This window comes from Falco peregrinus, chromosome 2, assembly GCF_023634155.1.
Source record: "Falco peregrinus isolate bFalPer1 chromosome 2, bFalPer1.pri, whole genome shotgun sequence".
Lineage (NCBI taxonomy): Eukaryota > Metazoa > Chordata > Aves > Falconiformes > Falconidae > Falco > Falco peregrinus.
Genome location: NC_073722.1, coordinates 6502970 through 6523686, shown reverse-complemented (window position 1 = coordinate 6523686; position 20717 = coordinate 6502970). Strand labels below are relative to the sequence as shown.

The window sequence follows — 20717 nt, the reverse complement described above, 5'->3', positions numbered from 1 at the left end:
GTGCAATCATAGCTATCAGTTTCCATCTGTTCTACTATTCTTTTGGTATGTTACGGCTCTGAGGAAGTAAACAAAAATAGATTGCTACAAAAACAAACCTGGGTGACAGTCTAGACTAAGGGTCTAATTAAAAATAAAATTTATTAGAATAGAGAGAAACATTGCAGTAAAACAAAGACCCAGTTTCTCTAACATATCTGGTATTATTCTTGGCAAAGTGAAATAAGGCTATAAATTTACTGAAACAAATCAGCATGGTACTGATGTACCATACTGATCTGGCATCACTCTTCCTGACTACAAGAATATGTTAGGAATACTCTTTGTTTTACTTCCATTTTAGTCACCGTAAATTTCTTTTCTAATTAGAACCCAAGAGTATTAGGGCTTGCAGGTTTTGCACAGACACAATTACATGGGTAAGAAACCAAACTGACTTAACAGTAATGCTACTCCCTAGTCTAGACACAGTTAAAACAAACTATACCAGTAGAACTATGTCATGCTAAGGGGTTGCTTTGATATAAATTAAACAGGCACCCTGTTATTGGAGGGGTGGGAAGTGGCCCTCGGAGTGGTAGTTCAACAAAATCCAACCTCTGAAAAGACTCAGAAGAGACCATGGAGATGTCTGGAGCCTACTTCCATCCGTCAAAAGGGTACGAACATCCTCTGACGAGACGCAGTCTCAAGGTTTGAGATACGTACAGGAAACAGGAAAATACAATAGCAAAGCTTTCAGGAGCGACTGACAACGTACTCTTAGCCCAGAAAAGCTAGCAACACTGAGAGGGCAAGCAGGCTTTGGTGACCAGCTTCTGGAATTCTCCTAAATAAACAGCCACCAACTCCTTCACCTACCACTAACACGTGGAAAGAAGCCTGTACTCCAGCAGCTCTGGGGGGTATCATTTTACATGAAAAAGGACTTGCTTATTAACATCAATAGAACCCAAGAATCATTTAGAGAGTGGTATGAAGAATTTAACACTTAGCAAAAATAAGCACATGAAAATTTTGCTCTGGTTTTTGGCCATTATTTCTAGTGTTTGCATTAGAGACACATGAAAAATAATATTTTCCATAATAAAGAATGTTGGTTTTAAAGTCTAGTGATTTTTAACATAAAAATATGAAATGACCTCACATCCAAAAGTGCCCAGAGGCTGCTAAGATAGCAAAGTAGTAAGAAATTTTAGATATTAAGAAAACGTAGCGAGGCAGAATCATTAAAGAAATTAGAGAGGATGAAAAAAGTGACAACTTTGAACCAAAACCCACAAATTGGTTTGGAACAGTTTTTGACATAAGGCACATTCATCTCCTGCTCTAGTTCAAGAAGAGCTTAAAGATCCCTTTTCAGATCAGTGCAAATGACAGCAATAACTTAAATAATTGCATGTTTCTCAGAATCAGCAATATCAGCAGTATGAAGAAAAAAAATGGTTTTGGAGCTGGGACAAGGCAGCAGATTTTCATTGTTTACTCAAATGTTTCATAAGTAGTTTCCTTTGTCAAGCTACAATTAATGTGCCATGTATCATTGAAGAATAAAAAGATTTATAAATAGTTTGAATACAAGGACTACGCCATTGTTCTTATTTGTACTGGTAAATACAAGACATGCCAGATAAGACTTCTCGAAGTGGGTTTCAAACTCTCGTACTAAATTTAAAGCCCTCTACTGTTAGCCAGCTTGGTTAGAAAAGTAGCACCTTCAATGTTTTGCCCCACCAATCCACCCCTTTCCCTCTCTCAAAAGGATGTTACATCCGGCCCCGCATCCCTGAAGCAGTACCCAGCCCAAACAGCACAAGGGATGCATCGTGCCTCTGTGGCTCAGGCAGCCTCTCCCAAAACGTATTCTGTCATTCCTGCTTAGCAGCATCTTCCCTTGCTTAGTCTCTCTTAGTTTCTGGAGCCCCGCACCAGATATGTGCAACAGAGGAGACAGGTTTTGAGTACCTCTATCTCACTCCTAGGTCCAGCGAGGACTCATGGGGTGGGTGCAGGAGTGACACGGAGCCAGCTAAGCCACAGGACCAAGGCTGGGCTGAGTCAAAAAGCTCCACATAACCTGGTTACATCGTGCAATTGCGGTTTACAGCCATGGCTGCAGTTCACATGGTATCAAGGTGAAAAGTCCTATGATTTTCTTTCCAAGAGGAGAAAGCCATTCATCTTGCCTGTCTTCATTAATTTCTGGGTCTTTACTATGCCAGCAGTAAGCACTGTCTGAAATCATCATACCTTGCCTGATTAAAGAATGAATGCTTTTTTTGCCTAGACTATGGATTTGGGAGATACGAATGTCCCCCAACTTGAAAGCCCAAGCTTCCTAACAGTGCCAGTCATGAAATGTATCACAAGAAGCAGCTACAAACGTACAAACGGAAAAGAAAACACAGTGCCTCATGTTTCCCTGTCTGAAAATGAAGGCAATCGCCCCTCTTTTAAGAGCATGTGAATGTTCCCAAGTAAAAAGTGCTATCAGGATCACTGGTCTGCTTCTCCAAATATTTCCATTTTTAAATCAATACCATCACTAAATCTTTCAAGTTTATACACGTTCCTCATTTATACCCTTCCCTCCCTTCCTTGGAAACTAGGAATCTATTTAAAGTGAAAAGGAAAAAGGCCTAAAAACCTAAAGATCCACCTGAGAAAAGTCTCAGGTAAAAGTTCTGTCCTGCTTTACAAGATTGCTCACCTTGGCTCCTGAGGAACCATAGCACGTAGAGCTGAATCGCCCTGTTCTTGCTCACTGTACCCAGGCCTAAACCACTGTTGGAAATCGCTGTACCAGGTACTAGAAATCATAAATTAGGTAGAGTTAGACACATCAATAGAAGAAAATTATAACTAGGCAAGATGCTTGTACAAGACCCTGGTAGGGTCACTTATGAAAAAAAAAAAGTTGAAAAGTTCAACTCTGAGGAAGACCACCTGAGCAAGGCCGAAGGCCGGAATGACCCTCTAAAATTGATGCCAAAAGAAAATGCCGCCTAAACTCCGCCCAGGCCCCACCTAGACTCTGCCCATCATTAATATGCAATGAGATGTTGTAATTACATGAATACTATATGAAATGTTCTTGCAATCATGTATGTCAAATGTATAAATTAGCCTGTTTCGCACCTGTGCTTCGGAGGCAGTTCCGGTGGTGCAAACCACCTCCTCCCCTGCGCACAAATAAACGCCTTGCTGCTAAAAGCACAAAAAGTCTCCTAGCAGTTTTCTTCATTCCGAGTTTTTTTTGGCACCAAAGGATATGAAAGATGTTTAACTGAACAAGCAGTTCACCTCCCAAACTGTTAGTGTCTCTCATTTGTCCTACGTGATATACATGTTAGCACCACTGGTCTCTAGCAAACCCACTGCTCCTTTCAAGAAAGCTGCCCACTGAAGGGTTAAACATGCAAACAAGATCCTGTCTAGTTCTGTTTAATCCCTAGTAACACAGCACAGAAGATGAGGTATTGTCCCTGGGTTCTTATTATTACTGCCAGCCAAGAAACAGGGTACAACATACGACCACCCAAAATATCCCAGAGCATACACAATTGTTGCTTTGGGAAGTAGGATTGAATAAAGTCACATGGTTTTCAAGTGATGCCAATACGTATTAGTCATTCTATATTAAATACAAAATCATGATGATGAAACCTTCAGCCCTGCCTGATGAGGTTAAAAGCAAATTTATGTGGAGACCCAAGAAAATGAGCTAAGCAATTGCTGAGTTTTTTCTTTCAGCAGAAACACATAAAAATGTGTAAAATGGCAAACAGAAGGGCTCCCTTCAGGACACCTACATTATTTTTTTTTTCTTATCTGAGAAGAACAGTTCAACACCTGATCATTAATACAAGAAAGGAAAAACTAAGACTGATCACAGAGCACGTTCACACAATGTCAAATCATCTGGTTTGTCACTGGAGATTACACAGAAATAAGGCTAGAAGTCCAAAATAATTTTTACAAAAGCCTTCAAATTAAATCACAAATATCAAAAAGCTGTGACATACAATGGAACGAGCACCTGGGTTTTCTTTGCAAATCTCAAAGCATTTGGTGCTTTGAGCACAAAGCTTTACCCAGCTACTCGCACTTTTCGGACCACCCCTCCCACTTTCTCTCCATATAGTAACAACAAACATGAAACATACACAAATATGAAACCTAGCCCCCAAAAAAACTAATCCACAAACTGTAAATAAACAAACTGTTCTTTGCCTCCTATGTTTATGTTTTACTGAAAATACAATGTAAAGGTTCAGTTTGGAGGCAGGACAGCTGCTTTGGGATCCGAAGGGGATTCACCATAGCCCTTCCACTGCATAGCTCTTCCCTCCCGCCCTCGCTGCAGAAAGGGCTAGCATAAACCCCAGTAGCTACGCAATCAGGGGATCTATAGTCTGATCCTATGGGGCAAACCCCAGGGATGGATGAGAAAGACTGGTAAAAGCCTTTTTCAGTTGTAGCACTGGGCAGATCTTTCCAATGTAGATGATATTATTAACAAAACAAGAACAACAAAGGTGGAGTTTAGTGTCAGAATTTTTTGGGGGGGAGGGAATCACACCATTTCCCAAGGACAAGGATTGATTCACTTCTAAAGCAAGTGGTTTCATGAAGCCTGCTCTTTTATACTGCCTGCTGGCTAGACAAAGCCTAGTCACTGTTTCAAAGCTGTAAATATCTCTATTTCACACCAGGTATCTACCACCCATAACCATTCCTGAAGTCTACATTAGACAAAAAATCTATTAGCTTTTTTCCTACTGCTGCTGTCTTCATCAATCTCAGCCAGCCAGTTTAACACCACGTGGCTCTGAGTGCTCAGTGGCTCACTCGCATGCCACAGAGCAATTAAGATGATGTCTGGCATCAGGGCAGGAGGCATAGCAGGCAGTGAAGAAGAACGCAGAAGTTTTTAATCATATCCTATTAATGTTTTCCCCTTTACCTACATTCAGAAACAAACCCCAACATACTCTTCATAAGGGAAGAAAGAAAATACACAATATTCAAGACTTTTCCTCACAAAAAAAAAAACCCTACAAACAAAAACTACCACCAAACACACCATCCTCCCAAAAAAGAAAAAAAAAACCAAAACAATAAAACAGCCAACAAACAAACCAAAACCAAACCAAACTTATATCCAGTTTATCTGTTCAGAAAGCTGTCAGGTAGGGTGGTACCAGACTTATTAGGCTTTGTCTGCACATCTGCATCAATGCTTTACAACTTGCTTCTCAAGGGGGAATCTAAAAATCGGTCAGTTTTCATCTGGCTATGTGTATATATATATATGTTGTAGACATTATGGGCAAAAGAATGCTTAAGTTTTATGGCTTTAGATATTCTATAGGTTTGTGAACATTCATTGTCCTTCATTGGTGTTCTGGTTATACCACTGCTCAAGCCATCACCTGAAAAACCAGGACTGGACTGAAACATTAAACCTTCTGAATTACACATGATACACAAAGACTTTAGCAGGAGTGTGCTTTAAGGTGGGTTTCCAAAGGTAAGAGATTGTGTTTACATATTTGGGTACTGGCTGTTTTTTTATGAAAGAAGATTGGCAGCAAATTCGAAGACCAAAACATGTGCCCTGCATACATCAAACCAAACCAAAAAAGTTGCCATCCAAAAGCAACATGGAAAAAAGCTGCATTGCTTATTCAGCACCCACTGACAGTCAGCTTGCACAAAGAATGCCACTGTAGTAGTTCTTGTTCAAGTGTGGGACAGCAAAAGCCATTCCAGAGAAATTCAATCAGTCAAGAGAAAGACTGCATATGGTTATGTTTTTTAAAGTTGATAGCTGATTATAATTTATAATGTATTTCTAAAAAAGCACAGTAAGCTAATTACATTTGGGAGAAGCAGCATTTTAGAAACTATAAAGATACAAGTAGTAATAGGAAATCCTAGCTCCCAACTATTGCTTTCAATGTTCTTAACAGAATAAAACATTTGCTTTTGATTTCAGGAGTGGTTTGTATTCAACAATGTAAAATTTGTTTAAAGTTTCAATGGCGGTTCTCCTCCTTGCTCACCAAATAGTCACATTAATTACTTTTACAATGTGCAAGACTATTGCAACCATAGGGTCTCCTGTAAGTCCTTCTACAGTCAAGGAACTCTTTGGTCATGCAGGCAGACTCAAAGTTGAGGGATTACAATCCAAATACTCACTGACAAAGGCTTAACCCTCAAAACAACGGTCTACCAAGACAAAATTTAACATAGTAATAATTAGAAAAAATTACAAAGGTTAAATCTTTTACAAATACCAGCAGTGGTACAAAGACCTATATAAGAGGAATCTTCTCGTAAGAACAGCATGAATTATTTAAACCAGCAGCACCACTAGAACAAGCAATTTTCCAGTACACTACTGTTCCTCAAAACATGGTAATCAACAGCACGTAGCACACACACCAAGATGAGCTCTCCCATACGTGCTAAGAATTCTATCTTTGAGAACAGTGCTCAAACTCTCTGCCTCAACAATTACTTTGTAGAGCACCAGACAGTATAGGACAGTGAGGTTTCATACCTGTACAGAACATACTTAAGCCACAGTAAAACAATGATGAAGTGGCTAGGAACAAAAAAGCTACAGCTGCCAAGTGAGAATCAGAAATACCACATCTGCTAAAATAAAAAAAAAAAAAAAAAAAAAAGAAACAAAACCCACCCAAACCACCACAGTATGCTGTGTGGCTCAGAACTAAGACATAATTCCTACGAGGAAGTATAGCTGGAGAGTAACGCCTGGGATGCATAGGGCTATGCGATACTGAGGCAATACGTTTGGCTCGTGAGGGAAACGCCTGAACTGCCACGCACTACCAGCATCCTCTGCTGGTTGACCCACTCAGCAGTGCCAGCCCCAAAGTGCCAGGACCTGCAAGTGAAATGGCTCACAGTGAAGTGCAGAAGGCAGCTCCAGAAGATGGTGCAACTGAAAAACAAACACGAGGCTCCCTGCCGCACCAGGCTTCTCAGTAGTCCCGCAGAAGGCAGCAAGAATGGTGTAAACTATCAGCTCTGTGGCTCAATTACCAGACACAGCAAATAAAACACTGATACTTCACAGATGATGTTTCAACTCGCTTTCCACCCTTTGCTCCTGAAGCTGCTCATGCAGAGAACATTAAAGACCCTTCAGTCAAGGTTTTGTGATAAGAAAGGTTGCCAGCTCACATGTTACGCTTTGACCATCTGTCACATCCAAGGACAGAAACAAGGCCATTTTTATAGTCATCAGTAAGGGCAAAGAAGTAACATAAATCAAACATGCAGGAGGAGACCTATCTGAGGGACTTAACCCGGCAGGGATGCCAAGCACACCCAAGACTTGAGACACCAGGTGAGCTGGTCAGAGAGCAATCCCCTACTGACCTGTTCTCAGATAAATACTGACACAATGACTGTAGTGAAAGCAGTTCAGTTAAACATATATATATATTCACATAGGAATAGGAAGATTTAAAACAATTAACAATTGTTAAAATGAGAAGGCACGTAAAACTCCAAAACGTCCATTATTACAACTTTTAGCAGCTGAAGTACTTAGTATCTACAATTCATCTGACCGAGATTGTGCCTACAGAAGCCAAATTTATGCACTACGCCTAAGCCTCTCTCAAATTTCTAGAGGCAGCTTTGAGAGAAACAGATTGAGGCAGACTAATTGAAAGGTTATCAGCAGCCTTAACTTTCAGGTCTTTTGCAGCGTGCTACCATCTGTAAAACAGCTAACAACAAATACACAAAATGGTTCGTTTAGAAAGCAAACAGGTAGTAATTACTGAATTAAAGCTTTACCTCTGCTCGTTGCGTGCGAGGCAAAACAGACGACTTTTCAATGGCATAAACATCCACCAAGTAGAGGCGCGCTCCTTGCTCCCTGTCCAAGATGGCAGCGGTCTGGATGACACCAGTATGGCGCCCAATGGTGAAGAGGCGCCCAAGACTCTTATCTTCGCATCGGACAGACACAATGTAGTATTCCACCTGAGCTTCAGAGCCCCGCGGACTCGCTGCTTCGATAGAGATCACGTTTGTCCCAATGGGCTCGCCTTCTTTTAAGATGGTTATGTACTTTGGCTGAGTGAAAACAGGCCCATCGACCCCTTGCAGAATTATAGTCATCTCGGTGGTGGATTTTCTCCTTTCAGGGCCAAGATCCGTGGCAGAAACTATGAGATTGTATATGAGTTGAGAAGGCACCAAAGCTGACGCTACTCTTAAGTCTCCACTGTAGCGATCCACAATAAAGGTTTCGGTATCTCCATTGACTATTTCATATTCCACTTCCCCATTGGCACCCTCATCAGGATCCGCAGCAATAATGGTCGTCAGGATGGAACCGATCACAGCCGAGGGGTCGGCTGCGAGAGCATTTTGCGATACGAACACAGGAACATTGTCATTTTGGTCCGTCACCAAAATGGTCACATTCTTCAAAGCAAATCGTCTGGACTCCACAGGAACCGCCTGGTCGGTGGCTTTGACTGTTAATTCAAAGAGATTAGCAAACTCACGATCTATTTCAGCGTTGGTAAATATTGTCCCTCTCACTTCATCTATACGGAAATGATTACCCCTTGGCATCTGTTGAATGATTGCGTACGTCAGCTGCCCATTAATATCTGCATCCGGATCGTGAGCAGTCACAGAAATAACAGAGCTACCAACAGGAACGTTCTCAACAATAGATTTAAAGATGTCCCCTGGAGGAAAATTGGGAGGGTTGTCATTGAAATCCCTAACATGTATTACCACTGACATTGTAGATGACCGTGGTGGCCTTCCTTGGTCTTTTGCTGTTATGTTTAGCTTATATAGAGACTGTGTCTCAAAGTCCAGTTTCTTTGCAAGAAAAATACTACCAGTGTTGGGACTGATGCTAAAGGTCCCATGATTGTTTGTCCCCGTAATGCTGTAGTGGAGGTCAGCATTGTCACCTGAATCTGAGTCAGTGGCAGTGACAGATGACACAAGTTCACCAACTCTCATGTTTTCCAAGACATCCACTAACAAGGTTGATTTAGGGAAGGAAGGACTGTTGTCATTTTCATCCAGCACATCAATGCTCAACATGCAAGTTGAGCTTAGGGAAACTGCTCCAGAGTCTACCGCTTGGATGACAAGCGAATATGACGCAGTAGCTTCATGATCTAGTTTGCCTACTAACGTCACTTGGCCTGTGCTACTATCTATCGCAAACTGTTTTTCTTCATTCCCCTTGATTACAGAGTAGTGAATCAATCCATTAACCCCTTCATCAACATCTGAGGCAGAAACTCTCAGCACCTGTGTCAGATTTGCTGCCAACTCTGATATAGTAGCTTGGTAAAGATCTTTCAGAAATTTGGGGGCATTATCATTGATGTCTTTCATGTAGATTTGTACAGTTGCCTGGTCTTTTAGAGGCTTTGGCAGTCCCTGGTCTGTTGCTATTACCGTGAGACTAAATACCGCAGCTCCCCTTTGTCTCATAAGAGCTTCTCTGTCAAACTGATGAGTGCTTCTTATTTCCCCTGTTACCGCGTTCAGCTCAAAATCTGGCTGCATATGCTCAAATGAATATCTGACTTCACCATTTGGCCCAAAGTCTTTATCTACAGCATTTATTTTACCTACATAGGATCCACCCCTCTGCTCCTCTTCAAAATAAAATACATAGTTGGTGCTGTTGAACAGGGGCCTGTTATCATTCACATCCTCCAGAATTACAGTAACATTTACGGTAGCATTGAGTGGTTCTACTGCTCTGTCAGAGGCAACAACCAGTAAAATATATCTTTCCTGAAGTTCACGGTCCAGTTCACTTTTTATATACAGCTGACCATCTGGGAATATGCCAAAGGCATCCCCAGTATTTCCTTCAATTATGCTGTAAGCTATTTCACCGTTCACTCCCGAGTCTTTGTCGGAAGCCTGCACCTTAAAGAACCTGGAATTCACAGGCTCTGACTCCAAAATAGTAATTTCATAGGAAAGCTGGTCGAACGCAGGTGGGTTATCATTTACATCGTGAACAGAGACAGTCAGGATAAAGTTGGAGGACAGCTGCGGCACCCCCATATCCGAGGCCAGGATTTCAACCTGGTAAGACCCAGCATTTATGTCAAGCGGCCCTATTAAGCTTATGGCACCCGTTTGCTCATTGATCAAGAACAAGCCCTTTGGGTTTTGCTTAAGGCTGTAAAGGACCATGCCATTAACACCTTCATCAGGATCAACAGCTTTGGCCTGGAATATGGCATGCCCAGCTTTCCAGTTTTCAACCACATTCACACTTTCCACCACATGAATAAAGTGTGGGGAATTGTCATTTAAATCTTTGACGGTTATATTAACCACAGCATCACCAGTTATCACCCCACCACTAGCAACTACCTTCAGCTGGTAAAACGCTTGCTCCTCCCTGTCAATAATACTAGCTGTGGTGATCTGTCCCGTCACCCTGTTGATGGCAAACACGCCCCTTTGGTCACCTGTTGTAATAAGGTAACTGATGTTGGTGTTGAGGTCCATGGTGGAAGCGAAAACAGTACCTACATGGTAACCCAGGGCAACATTTTCAAAGACAACAAAACTGTACACGCCCTGGCTGAAAACTGGTGGATTGTCCTGGGTGTCCAAGACAGTGATGGTGACAATGGCTTGGTTCTGTGACTGAAGATGGCCACCATCAGTGGCCACGATCTGCAACTGGTAAGCAGTTTTCTCCTCCCTGTCAAGGGCTATTTTTGTTGTGATGACCCCTGTCTGGCCATGGACCTGAAACCTAGAGGTGTCTCCAGCAGAGATGCTGTACTTGACTGTCCCATTGGGTCCCAGATCAGGGTCTGTGGCAGACACTGTGGTCACATAGGTCCCAGCTGGCTCATTCTCTTGGATATGGGCAAAATACTGAACAGGATAAAACACAGGGCTATTGTCATTCACATCCAGGAGGCTCACGTTAACTCGGGCTATCGAAGAAAGGGGAGGAGAGCCTAAATCAGTGGCCAGGACCTGCAGGGAGAAGTATGCCTGCTCCTCCCGGTCCAGCTGCGAGACAGTGCTGAGCTTGCCCGACACAGGATCTAAGCGAAAGATCCGGCGAGGGGTCACCGAGGAGGGGCCAACTGCTGCCACCACTGGCTCAGCTTCCTGCAGGGAGAAGCGGACAGTCCCATTGTCCCCCAGGTCCCCATCTGTAGCGCTCAGGACCAGCAGCTCAGTCCCCGACGGGGAGTTTTCAGCCAGGGACACCTGGTAGCCCTCGGGTTGACTAAAGCGAGGTTTGTTGTCATTGACATCCAGGATGGTCACCACCAACTGGGCATAGGAGAACTTGGGCTGCACCCCCTGGTCACGGGCACTGATGTTGAGCACCACCTGAGAAGCAGTCTCCCGGTCCAGCCCGCTGGAGATGGACGTGCCCATGGCATGCCCAGTGGTGCTGCCCTCTGGGCCGGCTGTGGTGACCAACCCGCTGTGTTCGCTGATGCGAAACCAGCCAAGCTCATTTCCCGAGACGATGCTGTATTTGAGGTTGGCATTGAGGCCCGAGTCACGGTCCGTGGCACTCAGGCCCCGCACGTAGCTGCCCAGGGGCACCTCCTCACTGATGTTCACCCTGTAGACCGACTGCCCAAAGACTGGAGGGTGGTCATTAATGTCATTCACAAAAATCACCAGGCTAGCTACAGAGGAGCGGCTGACAGGAGCTGTCACCACCCCATCAGGGGAAAAGGCAGAAGTTGGGGAGCCCGGTGGTGCCGGCAGGGCTCCATAGTTATCCGCCACTGCCACTGTCAGGTTATAGGCCGGGATGCGCTCCCGGTCCAACGCAGCTGCTACCTTTATAAGGCTGAGGTTGGGTACCTTACTGCTGTGCACCTCAAAGTGCTGCTGCTCGTTTCCTGCCAGGATTGACACAGAGATGTTCCCGTTGGCTGCAGGGGAGTCTGCATCGCTCACTGTCAGCAGGGCCACCACTGTGCCGGGGGCTGCATTCTCGTCCACGGAGGCAAAGCGGGAGGTGGCTGGGAAATAGCGAAACTTTACCCGGGGCTCATTGTCATTGACATCGAGCAGGCGGATGAGTGCCTCAGCCCGGCCGCTCAGTGCTGGCACCCCTCGGTCCATGGCCTGCACCGTCAGCGAGTACTGCTGTCGCATCTCATAGTCCAAGCGCTCCCGGATGCGGATCACCCCGCTCTCAGGGTCCACCTCAAACGGGAGGCTGCCAGCCCCCTCCCCGCCGCCACCGCTGCCATCACCTCCTTCCAGGCGGGTAGCGGATGTCAGCGTTGGTGCCTTCATCAGCATCAGCTGCAGCGACCTGGAGAACACTGGCCCCAACAGGCGCATCCTCGGGCACTCGTGCCTGGTAAAGAGTCTGGCTGAAGACGGGTGGGTTATCATTGATGTCCTGGACGGTGACGTTGACCTGAAGGTACCCCCGCCGACGGGGCTCGCCCTTGTCCTCCACCTGCACCAACAGCTGGTAGCTGGGGGTGGCCTCCCGGTCCAGCCCACCCCTGGAAACCAGGTGCAAGAAAGCTCCTTCACCGCTGGGGTTGAGAGTGATGTTGAGCCGGAAACGTCCCTCCTCGTTGCCGGCCACGATGCGGTAGGAGCCGTGGTCTACGCCGTTGGTGCCGCTGTCGGCGTCGGTGGCCGTGTCCAGGATAAGCTGGCGCCCGCTGCCCGTGTCCTCCTTGAAAGTCACCACGATGGAGGGGTCGGGGAAGACGGGCGCGTTGTCATTGAGGTCGAGCACCAGGACCCGCACCTCGCTGGGGTAGGTGGGCTGGCTGGAGAGCACCACCAGGTCCACCACGTCGCTGGCCAGGCTCTCGCGGTCGATGGTGGCGCGGGTGTGCAGGGCGCCCGAGGTGCCGTTGATGGAGAAGAGGGCATGGTGCTCGCTCAGGCGGTAGGTGAAGCCGGGCCGGGTGGCGATGGTGCCCACCCAGGTGCCGGGCGGCTGCTCCTCCAGCACCCGGAAGACCTGGCGGGGCTCCGCGGCGGCGCCCAGCGGCAGCAGCAGCAGCAGCGGCGGCAGCAGCAGCGGTAGCAGCGGGGCCCCGCGGCCGGCGGCGGGGCGGCCCATGGCGCCCCGGGGGGGACGGCGCCCCGAGGCCGCTGCTCCCGGCGGCGCCCCCCGGGGATCCGCCTCCCCCCGCTCCCGCTTTCCCGCCCGCTCTCCTCACCCGCGGAGGCTCCGCTCGCCCTGTCCCGCCGCGGACGGGAGCAGACCCGCCGGCGCGCCGCGCTCACGGGGCGCTCCGCCGCTGCCGCTCCTGCCGCCGCCGCTCCTCCCGCCGCCGCTCCGGGGCTGGGGGGCGGCCGGGGGCGCCGCGCCGCATCGCCGCTCACCAGCCGCCGTCGCTACCGCCGGGAGCCCCGCGCTCCGCCGCTCCTCAGCGGCCGCCGCCCCGCCACCATGCCCGGGCGCGGGCGCTCAGCGGCGGTGCTCAGCGGCGGTGCGCGGCGCCGCCGGGTTTGTAATCCAGGGCCGCAGCGCTCGCCGCCGCCCGGCCCCAACTTTGCCCGGCGCTCATTGATCCCTTCCCTCTTGACGCCCGGGGCCGGCTCCCCCCCCCGGCCTCCCATTGGCCGCCCCGCCCGCCGCCGCCCCGCCCACCGCCCCGCCCCGCCCGGCGGGGGCCCCGCCACCCCGCGCACCTGGGGGTCCGCCCCGGCCCCTGCGCCCGGGGGAGGCGGCGGGGCAGGGCGGGGGGGCTGTGCCCATCCTGCTGTCCCGGGAGGGAGGCGCAGCTCCCCCGCCCGCTCCCGCGTGCAGTGCGGAGGGGGTCGGGGCGGCGGGGACCCCCCGCCTCGCCCCGGTCGGGCCGAGGAGGGGCGGTGTCGCGCCTGCCCCGCACGGCGAGGGTCGTGGCGACGGGCGGCCGCGCCGCGCCGCGTTTTTAAAGCGGGTCTGTAAGGAACTTATGGGCTGCGCGGGGGGCGCGACACGTTATCCCCGCGAAGATGCTCCGCTGCGCAGCGGTAAACTTCCCGGGACACGGAGCGCAAGCGGCAGCGCGGTGCCGGCAGCCCCGGGCCCCGCCGCGCTCCAAGCGCGGGCCGAGAGCGCCCTCTGCTGCCCGCCGCCCGCCCGGTGAGCCGGGACGGGACGGGGGGGGCTCGCTGTCCCGGGCGGGGGGCGGGGGGAGTGAAGCATCGCAGGGATGCAGGAGCATCACATGGAAAATGCGCCCTCGGTCTGGGTGAGGTCGCCGCCCGCCCGCCAGCCCACACCTTGCTCCGGCCCGACCCGCTGCAAGCAGCGCGGAGAGCCCTAATCCCGCCGGGAGCCAGGGCAGGGACGGCCCCGCGGCCAGCGGGGGCAACAGGCTGATGCCGAGTTCGGTGACACCCCAGCGCGAGCAGGGATGCCAGCGCGGCGGTCGGCCAGCCTGGGGGCAGCAGTGCAACTGACCGGGCACACGCAGCCCAGCCACGTAACGAAATCAGCAAATACGGAGTTTCTTTCTCCCCGTGAAGTAGTTTATGAACCCGGCAGTGGATTTTCCAACAGGAAAAAGTAAGAAAAGAGAGAAGTTAGGTGAAAAGATACTAGGAGAGCGTACGAGTAATGTGGGGTTGGAAGAACTGTGAGGATAAGGTGTCAAAGGCAGTTTGTGTCACGTCCATGTCGTACTTTGCCCCGCCACCCCCCGATGGGATTTCAAAAGGAAGATCAAACAAACAGTACCGGCAGCCTTGACCGGGTTAGTAGGGGCGAAGCGGTGGTTCCTGCCCCTGCCCGGTACCGTCACCTAAGGCAACGAGGTGCCTCGGGCCATCAGCTCCCGCAAACCCCCTCTCCGTCGGGCGAGGAGCCCCCCGCCACGGCCAGCGCACGGCCCCGTGGCACGGCGGGTGGGAGCGCTGATGCCCAGCACCCCTCCCTGTGCACGGGCACCCCGTGCCACCGCCGGGACCCCCCCTCCCGGACGCGGCTGCCCTCAGCCGGTGTTTAGTTTTGCACCTTCCAGCATCTGCTGCCGACACGGAGAAGGACGTTTGTGCCTGAAAGTGCTCGGCTTTTTCTAGCCGCCCTGGACGGCTCTGTAGGAAACAGCAAATTTACCTACAAACTGTTAGTGGAAACGCCTCCTTTCCTCTTGCAAGGAGCGGGACGGTAAAGCGATGCGACAAGTGACCGCGGGCCCTGCCTGGCTGCCGGGATCACGTACCGCTGTTCAGGTCTGCACCGGTTCTTTGATGTGTTACTCCATCTACCGGCGCGCACCGAGCCGTGCCTGCAGCAAGCCCTGCGGAGCTGGGTGGCTGCTCTATTTCCACCACAAAGATGCCCCTACTCGAGATGAGGTGTTCGGAATCAGCAGAAAACAACGGTACTACTCCATTCGCAAAAAGAAAAAGATTGTATGGGGTGAAGAGGGAGGATTACCAGCATACGCCAGCATCAGCCTTAGCCAGGATAACTCTTCAACCGTTTGCCTCTACAGGTGTTTCTCACTGCCTGGGATTTTTCACATCTGCCCGCTAAACTTGAGTTCGAAGTCAAAAACACAGTACTGAAAAACACGCTGGGTGTTCTGACACCCCCCTGGAAGGATTTTGGTCCTACTAACGACTAGGTCAGAATACATCATTAATCAAGTATATTTTGTGTGTGGAACAGACACAATCTTGGTCTACCGTTGTTCAAGCTTTTCTGTGCCCACAGTTTGCACTTTCCTCTGGATTCTTCTCTCAAATGCCCAAATGAAAAATACTGCTACAAAAGTAAGCAAATTCAAACATACTAAAACTCAGCATCAGCCTTTTACATGCTGTACATCTGAGGTAGGCAAATTGCATAAAATTCTGGAAAAGAGACTGTCTAGAAAACAAGAGAATATCTAGACAATAGGTGTTAAAGCACCAGGTTTATTCTATTCTAAACACTTGCAAATAATGCCTGTCAATATTGGATACCAGAATTATGACACGTGCCCCTTGCATTATATTAACACAAAATGATACACTGCAAAATTTTGCAATTTACATAAAATGAATAAAACTATCTATTTGTCAGCTTACAGACAGTGTAATTTACTATTTGGAATTATATCACTGATCTTATACGATGACTTTAAATATCATCAGGTGGTTTCAGAAACAGCATTGCTTAAGCTTCTTGTATCCGTAGATGTAAAGCTAGCTTAGGTGTTATTTCTAGATATAAGCTACCTACAAAAGAAAAAAAACCACCAACTTTTAAATTCCTGAAGTGTTTCAGTATATCAAAATCCCATCTCATAGTATTCAGAAAGTATTTTTTCAATCAAATAATTTACAGAAATTATATAAAACTTTACAGCCAATTTTCAGTTACCGAAACAATTTCAGGCAAAAAAAAAAAAAAAAAAAATATCATAATATTCTCATTGCAGTTGTATTCTATTTTTAATGTGAGCTTCTATTTCAAACGTAGCCATAGGTAGGAGATGTTTTAAGAATAATAATTTTAAGGTATTCTTTTTTATTTTGGAGAAAATATTTTAATGGCTAAGAAAAAAAAAAAAAAACCATTGAAAATTAAGCAGCTATGGTAGATATAAACCAGCACAAACCTGCCTATGTTGTCACTGCTACTGTCAGCCAGACAAGTTTTCAGTGAGTTAACAGAGCAGTGTGGTAAATCGCTTGAGATAGGTTCTCTCGTCTGTCACTGCCCATAATTTTGCCCCCTGAAAGATGAACAGTTTGTTTATGTGAAGATGTGGATGTGACTGTGGATATCACAAATGCTACATTATTTCACATATCAGTAGCAAAAAGACAGGACATTCCAGGAAAGAAAAAGAAAAAGAAAAAAAAAAAAAAAAACCAAAACCAAAAAGCCGTTAAGGAAAGCTTGATTGCTAGCCACAGGATCATGGCCAGCGAGTGCCCTGAGTCGCAGAGAACAGTGCCAGCTGCGTAAGGGCTCCCCATCTTGCCTTGAGATAAGAGTAGTTCTGAGGCACTTGCTGGGGTAGGAAGCAGGAGAAAAATCAACCATCACCTGCAACAGTGTTTGTCCTTGTTATTCAGACTGAAACTGAAACAAACCTGGGATTTTGTTGGCGTAGGGAAGCTCCTAAAGAACTAAAGCCTGTGGAAACTGTGACCATCTCCAGTGGAAGTGCTACCCAAACTGCTTCAAAAAATCAAAATTCTGGGAACTTTAATAGAGTTTGTTTTGTTTTTTGTTGTTGTTGTTTGTTTTTGCTTAGCATGAGGGTAATAAAGAGAGAGGGGGAAGAAAAAAAAAGAAGAGAGGTTTTAAAACTCAGGGAAACTCCCCAGATCCTTCCCTGAAGCTCACTGGAAACTTTCAGTGTGGATCTGTTTCCCCTCTGTAATTCTTAAAGCCTATGAGTAAACCATGACAGAGAGACATCCTAAGCCAACTTCTACTTCACATTGCATTAGCCTAAGTCTAGAGTAGCTCTGCTCATGTCAGTGGAATTACTCTACCCACAACATGGGTAGAGGTTTGACCCCTTCTAGATTAAAACAAATAAATTTAGACAGTTAAGGCTATGCTAGGAAGTGTTCCACCACTCACGACTTGTAAGAACAGAAAGAAAGTGAAGAAAAGGTCATTTTGCACTTTTCCTCTTGCCTACAGCTTTGTTGATAACACAGCCCAACACTTCATCAGGCTTTCACCTCCAGATACAGAAAAAGCAATCTAATCCCAACACCACCCAGTTCACACTCCACTGCAAAAAATCTTAATAGCTACCTCACAGTGTCCAGTGTCAACAGATCAACACATCTGGCTGTCACATTTAATGTGTTTCCAATGCTGTTTTGCCCAAAGCAGCCAACGATACTGCTGAAATGTTGTACTGGAAGGCACAGAAAGTAGAGCGGAGAAAGCAAGAGGCACAGAAAGCAAGCAGAGAGCTGATGAATGAAATGAAAAGCATGGTAGGGCAGAAAGACAATGTTTAAGCATGTTTCCTTCCTGTGTAAGCTAAATTAAAATTGGATGTGTACCCATCATCTCACACAGTCCTCAGAGGTCTCGTGCTTATAGTCGGGTATTACAACAGGCAAAGGATTTTATTCTACAGCCTGAATAGGAACCAGTTACGATTTCAGCAGATCTGGCAGGTAGGTTTCTGTGTTTTGTACTTGGCGAGACCACAAAAGCCCCGTTTGATGCACCGCACTCCTGAGGAACCTGGGACTTGGCACTGGGCATTTTCATTATTTCTTGCAGGCAGCTGGAACCTTGCCCACACTTAGATCATTACAGTTTACAATGGATTCTATGATCTTACAGGTCTTTTCTAACCTAAATGGTTCTGTCATCATCTACAGACCCCAGCTTCATTTGTGATAAAAGATACCAGAGTCCTTTTAGGATGGACTTGATCTTCTCACCTGCCTAATGTCTTCCTTGCAAGGGCACATGGTGGAACTGGAAGCTGTTCAGAGGCCTGTCGAGGTCTTCCCAGGAAGGAGTTTCTAGTTTCACTAGGATGATATATCAAGGAAAAGTCATGGCAGGACTCCAGGAAGAGATTCCTGTACTCCTGTGTGTAGCAATCGAATCCATTAACTTCTCACCAGCACTGTGCTGGGGAACTTTGTAGTCAGGAAGTCAGGCGGATACCCGTCTGAAATCTTAGCATGTCCCAGAGATACACCAACAGCTCCCCTCTCGGTGTGAGCTGTGCTCTTTTTTCCTATATACACAACTTTATGCTGTATTAAAATGCATCTTGGTCTGAATTCAGCTTTCCAGTAGATAAAGATAACCAATAATGCAGCGTCTCTGGGGACATAACCACTCAGTTTTATGTTTTCCTATGGGGTGTGCTGTATCTCAGTCAAAAAGCATTCCAAATTGCTCTGAATAACTGACTTATCCTTTTGCTACACCACACATTTTGCTGTTGGCTGATGTTTTTATCAGAATTATTTCCTTCTAGACCATTGATAAAGGTCTGCAAAGGTATTTGACCAAGACTACATCATGGCTGGCAGAGCCACTAAAAACACCTTAACAGAATGAGGATAATTCATGAACTTTTTTTTTTTTTTTAGGTCTGTGGGTCCACTTGTGTTACTGTATTGAACACAGACTGCTCTCTGAGCAGGGATATTTTATCAGGATTCATACGGGATTAAATTAAATACTGTAAAGAACCCTAGTATCACTACTCACAAAACCGATATCAAACTATTTTTATTAGATTTTCTTGTTTATTTCTTCAATAAATCCTATTTTTAAGTACATTGCAAACCAGCTTGGCATTCGGTGCTTTAATTCTGTGCTTGTGTGCCACAGGAGCCTTGCATTTTTGTATGACAGACAACAGACTAACCGGTTTGTCCTCTCCAGCCTGTAAAAGTATATAATGTTAATAACTGTCTTTTAGTATTCCATTTATACATTCAAGGATCTGTTTAAAATGAGCATTCCAGGTCCTGGAAGCCAACAATTATTCTAATACTGTCCTTTCCCCCCTTTCTTTCTTTTAATGCACAGAATCCAGAATAGCTGCTTTGCTGACATTATTGTACTCAGCCATCTGATGCTGTGAAAAGAGACAAATTATACAGTGAGTCCGCAGCAGCTGCCAAGAATGGAGGCTATCTTTCAGACCATTGAAAGCAGTTAAAAATATTTGTTTTCCTTGCAGAATTATAGCTCAGTCAAAACTTAAAGCACATACTTATATCAACATGTATCAATCATTTCTTCAAGCCATGCTGCCTTATAATCTTAGTGCTAATGCAAAGTCAATAAGCCTAATTTTATGACCAAGATAGGCATCTAAACTAGCATTCGATACTGGAGCTAGGATTTAAGTTGCATTTGTAGGTGTCCGTGTTTGAGGTTGATTGTCTCCGCTCTTTTTGTTTGGGGAGATTTATTTTTATTTGACCATTTTGGGGAGGGAATGATTTCAGACAGGACAGTGTAGATTCCCTGTTATGTAGCTCAGTAAGGTTTTGTGTGTTTTATAAAACTGCATCATTTCACAGCAGTCAAGACAAGAGCTGCAGTTCTCGACTTGTACAGTAAATATTGCTTTTTGTTCTATTCCTCTCCTTTTTTTGTGTGTTTGAAGACAACCAATGTTTTCCTCATCAGTGGTCTAGCATGAATTTTTCCAGGAGTTTTTACCATAGGACCGTTCTTGTCACTACTTACATAAAGCAACATTCAATAATTCTTTACTTGTTGCTGTTAAAGCCTTATTCCATGTCTCGATACCAGCCCAAGCCAGCTTCTTTTATTGGCCTATAAAACCCCTCAAAGGTGGTATTTCTCTGTTCTGGCAGGACTTTATTGGAGGTGCTATGACAACCACATTGCTTGAGAACTGTGAACATCCTCAAAGCAGTGCAAAAGATCAGGCTTCAGGCTGGTTTATCACAGGCACGTTTTGGAACCTGCTTTCTACCCCTAACAACACACGCACACCCAAAGTGTTATTTCAGGCCCCCAAGTAGCATGGTAATCAGAAATGCTAGGTCTTACAATGAAATTGTGAATTTCCCACTAAAAAGCTTGATGGCAAAGGCGAGTTTTATTAGATGTATTCTGGTAATTATACAGTTGCAAAGGATAAGAATTTCCCACTCTTTTACCAGCTTCTCAGTCAGTTTCTTTACTTCCTAGAATATTCTCCTAGCTTTTTATCTGCAAATGGATTTGTCTTATTCCT

General features: G+C 46.6%; 1 protein-coding gene across 1 annotated transcript in view; it reads right to left on the bottom strand.

Annotated features, from left to right (window-relative positions):
- Window positions 1–13553, bottom strand: part of FAT4 (FAT atypical cadherin 4) — a 151275-nt gene extending 137722 nt beyond the window's left edge. Inside the window, 2 exon segments of the mRNA XM_005238547.3 lie at window positions 7846–12312; window positions 12314–13553. Coding sequence (XP_005238604.2) covers window positions 7846–12312; window positions 12314–13135 — 5289 coding nt within the window. The 5' untranslated portion in view covers window positions 13136–13553.
- Window positions 13554–20717: the final 7164 nt, after the last annotated feature.